The following is a 4509-nucleotide window of genomic DNA, read 5'->3' on the forward strand; positions in this document are numbered from 1 at the left end:
TCTAGGAAACGAATACTGAATATCACTGGGTTGTGGGTTTTTTTTTTCCTTAGAATTATGGGATTTTTTTTTTTAAAGCTCGGATGCATAATAAAGGTTACGACACCCCACCCCCAAAAAAAAATTATTTTAAAGTGGCATATTTCTCCGGCACGTCACGGTTATGGGTTATTTGTTTAATAAATCTTTTTGATGCTTTATTTTCTCATTTGGAAGGCCCTGAAATCTTATCGTTACTTATATATTAGATATTTTATTAGCAGTGGGATTATTATTAGGGGGAAAATAGACTTGAACAGCAGGGCGGCCGCGGGCATTACAGGACATGGGCGCGCCCTCCTGTGGCCGCCGGCCGCCAAGCGCCCGGGAATTTCCTCCTCTCCCGGCGTCTTTCTCCTCGGCTCAGTTTGCTCTCACTCGCGGGTTTCCCCCTTTCTTTTTAAACAGAAACTTAAAACTGCTATAATTGAGCATTTACGCAAGATGAATGCCAGGGTGTTTCGGTTTCCGCGGCCCTCTTTTGCGGTGCCTCAGCGTTTTAAAGGCGCACTAATCCGCTAAGATAGACTGTTAAAGCACTGCAGGGGACAGAAAAGTCAAACGACTCCTTCTCGCCCCGTGGATTAAGGCGCGGGAGAGGCAAGAGCATTTTGCCGTAAGGTCAGCGAAATGCTTTGAGAAATTCCCCGCGACTTTCCGCGTTTCTGACTAACGGGCTTTGTGGGGAAAGGCACATCCGCAGAAAAGCTACGTAGAAATACCATCTTTCTCCCTAAATTACGAAGCGTTTCCTACAGCCCCCGCATTTTTTTTTTTTGAGCGAAAAAACATAATTTTTTTTTTAGAGCTAAGAAAAAAAGGAGATTTGGGGCTAATTCCCGGGGCGCGGAAGAGAAAAGCGAGGGAAGCGGGGAGCCCGCCGTGCTCCGGCTGGTGGGGACCGGAGCGGGGCACGCTCCCCGCCGCGCCGCGGAGAGGCTCACCTCGACCCAGCTGGGATTTTCTTTGCGTTATGATGCATTTGCTAATATGGCCAGCTATGCGGTAATAAGTGTGTGTGTGGTTGTGCGTGTGTGTGAGAGAGAGGGAGGGAGGGAGACAGGGAGCGCGAGAGAGAGAGAGAGAGTGGGTGGTGGTTGAAAATAACAGAGAACCTTAAGGCGCCTAATTATTCAGAAAGGTTAAAGGTGATGACCTTGACATTTTGGAAGTTCAAAGGCATACACTTATGTTTTTCTTGCTAAAGGGTTTAAAAAAAATTTTTTTTTAGTCATGCCTCCCTCCGCTTCCATTTCTCGATTTTTTGGATTCTCGGGATTTTCCTGACTTATTTGGGCACTTTTGCCTTCCCTGCCTGCGAGCGTAGCGAGAGCCGCTTCGCCCTATTCAAAAAAGGCAAATTCTTTCCTCACTCCTCGCCTTTATTGCACACTGCGGAAATCTCTTTTTCGCCCACCAGAAGGTGTATAATATAACCCAATTAAGCTGTTTAGAACCTCGGGTTTTATGGTGTTGTCTAGACAGTTCAAGGTTTTGTAAACAGCCCGGCCAGGTCAGGCAAGATAAAGCGGCGAGGAGCGGAGCGGACCTCCGCCGGATGCCTGCCCCCGCGCAGGGCCCGCCGCGGCCGGGGCGGCGGATTTAGGAGATGCACCCCTCTGCCTCCAAAGTGTTTTCTCTTTCTTTCTTTGTTTTTCTTCTTTCCCCCCTTTCCCCCCGCTAGTGCCGACTGTTTACAGCTCCCTCGTCTCTGACTCGCTCCGAGCCCTCGGTCTTTCTGCCTTACCCTTCAGTAACAAGCAAACAGTCGTTGGCGTTGGGGATTCTGGGCTTACTGGGAGCCTGGCCAGTTAAAAAAAAAAGACTTTTTCGTTGTTTATAGTAATTGTAGCACCATCAGAAGTGATGGTCCGCAGACAGCCATGTTGGCTCTGCCTCACAGCGAACAGGGAAGGTTGCGCATACCTACAAAGGGAGAGTTAGACATCTAAACTATTATTTATTTAAAATGCATTTAAAATAACCCGACTAGGCTTCCTCCCGTTATTATTTAACTGAACTTGGCTCTAGCCCGGGAAACGCTAGGATCCTTCGGAGATGGAAATCCATACAGTGCACGGAAGTTATAACCTTAACTTTACTAGAAACCATTTATTCACATGAAAAAGACAGTGGCCCGTCCTTTTGGATGACAATAGAAACATATATATATATATATTTTATATATAGCGAACGTACATTTACCATCTCTTAAATAAACCGCATTCACTTAAAGGGAGGAAAGTGTTATCCTAGCTCAAAAGCAACAACAGAGCCCCCCCGAACTCAATGAATTGTAAGCAAAAACTACCAGACACACTGCAGGTCCATGGCTGGTACTGTGGGAGAGGAAAAAAAAAAGCACCTTTGGCGAGAAACACTTGAGAGTGGACAGCTGGATTTACCCTAGTTTCCCCTTATCAGGAATCTGCTCCGCCAAGCCCCGAAATCTCCAGTGGCCATTCAGTGTGTGGAGTTGCACATGAAAATGAAACTTTGAGTTCCGCAGGGTGGATGTGTCATGTAAACCAATTTACTTTTGCATTCAGATGGCAGGTCAGAGAGACCGAGATATTCTTTGTTTTTCTTCTTTCTTCCTTTTCTCTTGCTCTTTTTTTAAATTTTCCCTTTCTTTTTCTTTCTTTTCTTTTTTTTTTTTTTTTTTCCTTTTCAAAATAAGGGATTCCCAGTGAAATATTGGAGTCGATCTCTGTTCAGTTTCTTTTCTTTCATCCTTCGATTCTGGAACCAGATTTTAACTTGCCGGTCAGTGAGGTTGAGCATTCTGGACAACTGCAGTCTTTTCTCTTTGTTTATGTACACGTTGAAGAAAAACTCCCGTTCCAGTTCTCTTATCTGATATTTGGTATAGGGACACCTCTTTTTCCTCGATCGCTGGGGAATTGCTGAAATTCAAGAGAGAAGAAACTGATTTACGCTGCTGCTACGAACGTGCTCAGCTAGGAAGAGATCAGGGACTTTGACAATATCCCATTGCCTGGAAAGCAGCCCTCTAGCAGTTCAAAAAAAATATTCCTGGGGCTTTTACTTTCTGGGTGACTTAGCAAAAAAGCAAATATTTCCCAACTTCTCCTTAAAGGAGAGGACTTCGAGCAATACAGAGAGATATTTAAATGGGCTGGAAAAATTCCAAGTTTCTCAAACTCCTCTCACACCCCCCGCCCCAAACGAACGAAGATCTTAAGCTCTAAACCGAAGGCAGCTCTGAGCACTACCTGTGAAATCTCCCTGTCTCCCCCCCGCCAAATCAACAATTTAATAACAATTAATATCCTCTTCCAAGAATACCTTAAGCCCACCTAAATTGGTTTCCTATCGTAAACACGCTTTACAACGGTAAAGGAAATCTTATAGGATATATAAAATCCTTTGGATGCTTATAAAATTGCACATAAAATGCGGCTTGACAAAGTGTTGGCCTTGTACTCTTGCCCCCAATTTACTACTGATACCTACCTGAACTGTTGCTCTTCTCTGCAACAGCCTCACCAGAAGGGGAATCGGCGCTGTTTGCTGGTGTCACTTTCTTCTCTTGGTTGGAAGGTGTTTTACTGCAAGTGCTGTTCTGGGCTTTCAAGTCGCCCTTGTCCGCGTCCCCCTCGCCCTCGGAGTGCTGCTGGTACGGGGGTCCGGGGGCTGTCTCGTAAAACTGGTCGAAGCCTTGCGGCAGGATGCCGTTCCTCCCCACCGAGCTGTAGAAGTTGGAGGCGGCGGGAGACGGTCCGTGGTGGCCGCAGACAGGGTCCGTTTTGAACAACATTTCCGTCCTCCTGTTCGCAGGCTGCAGAAAGTCTCTGTGCATCACCTCTTCAGCTGAGTAATAAGGAGCATAACTGCCCCTATACTGCCATTTGCTGCGCTCTAATCCGTATTCCCTGAATGCTACTTCGCGCACAGGTTGGACATGAGGTAAATTAGAAGAATAAGGAAAAGTCATTTGACAGGACGACGATTGCGACAAAAAAGAGGGTTTCGTCGAGAAATCTGAGGGTGAGACGTAATAAGCGCACCCTGGCAGATACATATTGGATGTGCCGTGACTGCAATCGTCAAACTCAGTCATGTCTTCCTTTTTGCGATTGCAAGCAACCAGGAGGCTTCAATGCATTGAACAAGATCCATCTATTGCACAAGAGGGTTTGGACAGGATCAACTAAGAAAAAATCCCCACCGTGTGCTGACGTGCAATTCATCTTGATTGATTCTAGTGGTAATTATGTCACGTGACGCGATGTAGAAATGTCCTTATATCTATATCAGCCCCTCGGAAAGGCTCCTAAGATCTCTCCAAAGAGCCCTCCCAGCACGGAGAGACGAGCGCAGCGTTTGTACAAATAGAGCCGCTTTTCCCCCTCATCCTTTCACCAGGCGATGAGATACACGTAGGTGGTGCGGCTAATCACCTGGGGCCGCGCCGCCCGGGCAGGCGCCTGCCCACCGCCGGAGCCC

At 46.7% G+C, this 4509-nt stretch overlaps 1 protein-coding gene across 1 annotated transcript; it reads right to left on the reverse strand.

The window, feature by feature from the left end:
• Positions 1–2648: 2648 nt before the first annotated feature.
• On the reverse strand, positions 2649–4201 carry HOXD11 (homeobox D11). The gene is made up of 2 exons (XM_009332538.1): positions 3517–4201; positions 2649–2945 (listed from the first exon to the last, which is right to left on the reverse strand). The coding sequence occupies exons 1-2, from the start codon at positions 4121–4123 to the stop codon at positions 2710–2712; spliced, it is 843 nt and encodes a 280-aa protein (XP_009330813.1). The 5' UTR covers positions 4124–4201; the 3' UTR covers positions 2649–2709.
• Between the last annotated feature and the right edge of the window lie 308 nt (positions 4202–4509).

This window comes from Pygoscelis adeliae, unplaced genomic scaffold (assembly GCF_000699105.1).
Source record: "Pygoscelis adeliae isolate BGI_AS28 unplaced genomic scaffold, ASM69910v1 Scaffold160, whole genome shotgun sequence".
In the NCBI taxonomy this organism is placed as follows: Eukaryota; Metazoa; Chordata; class Aves; order Sphenisciformes; family Spheniscidae; genus Pygoscelis; species Pygoscelis adeliae.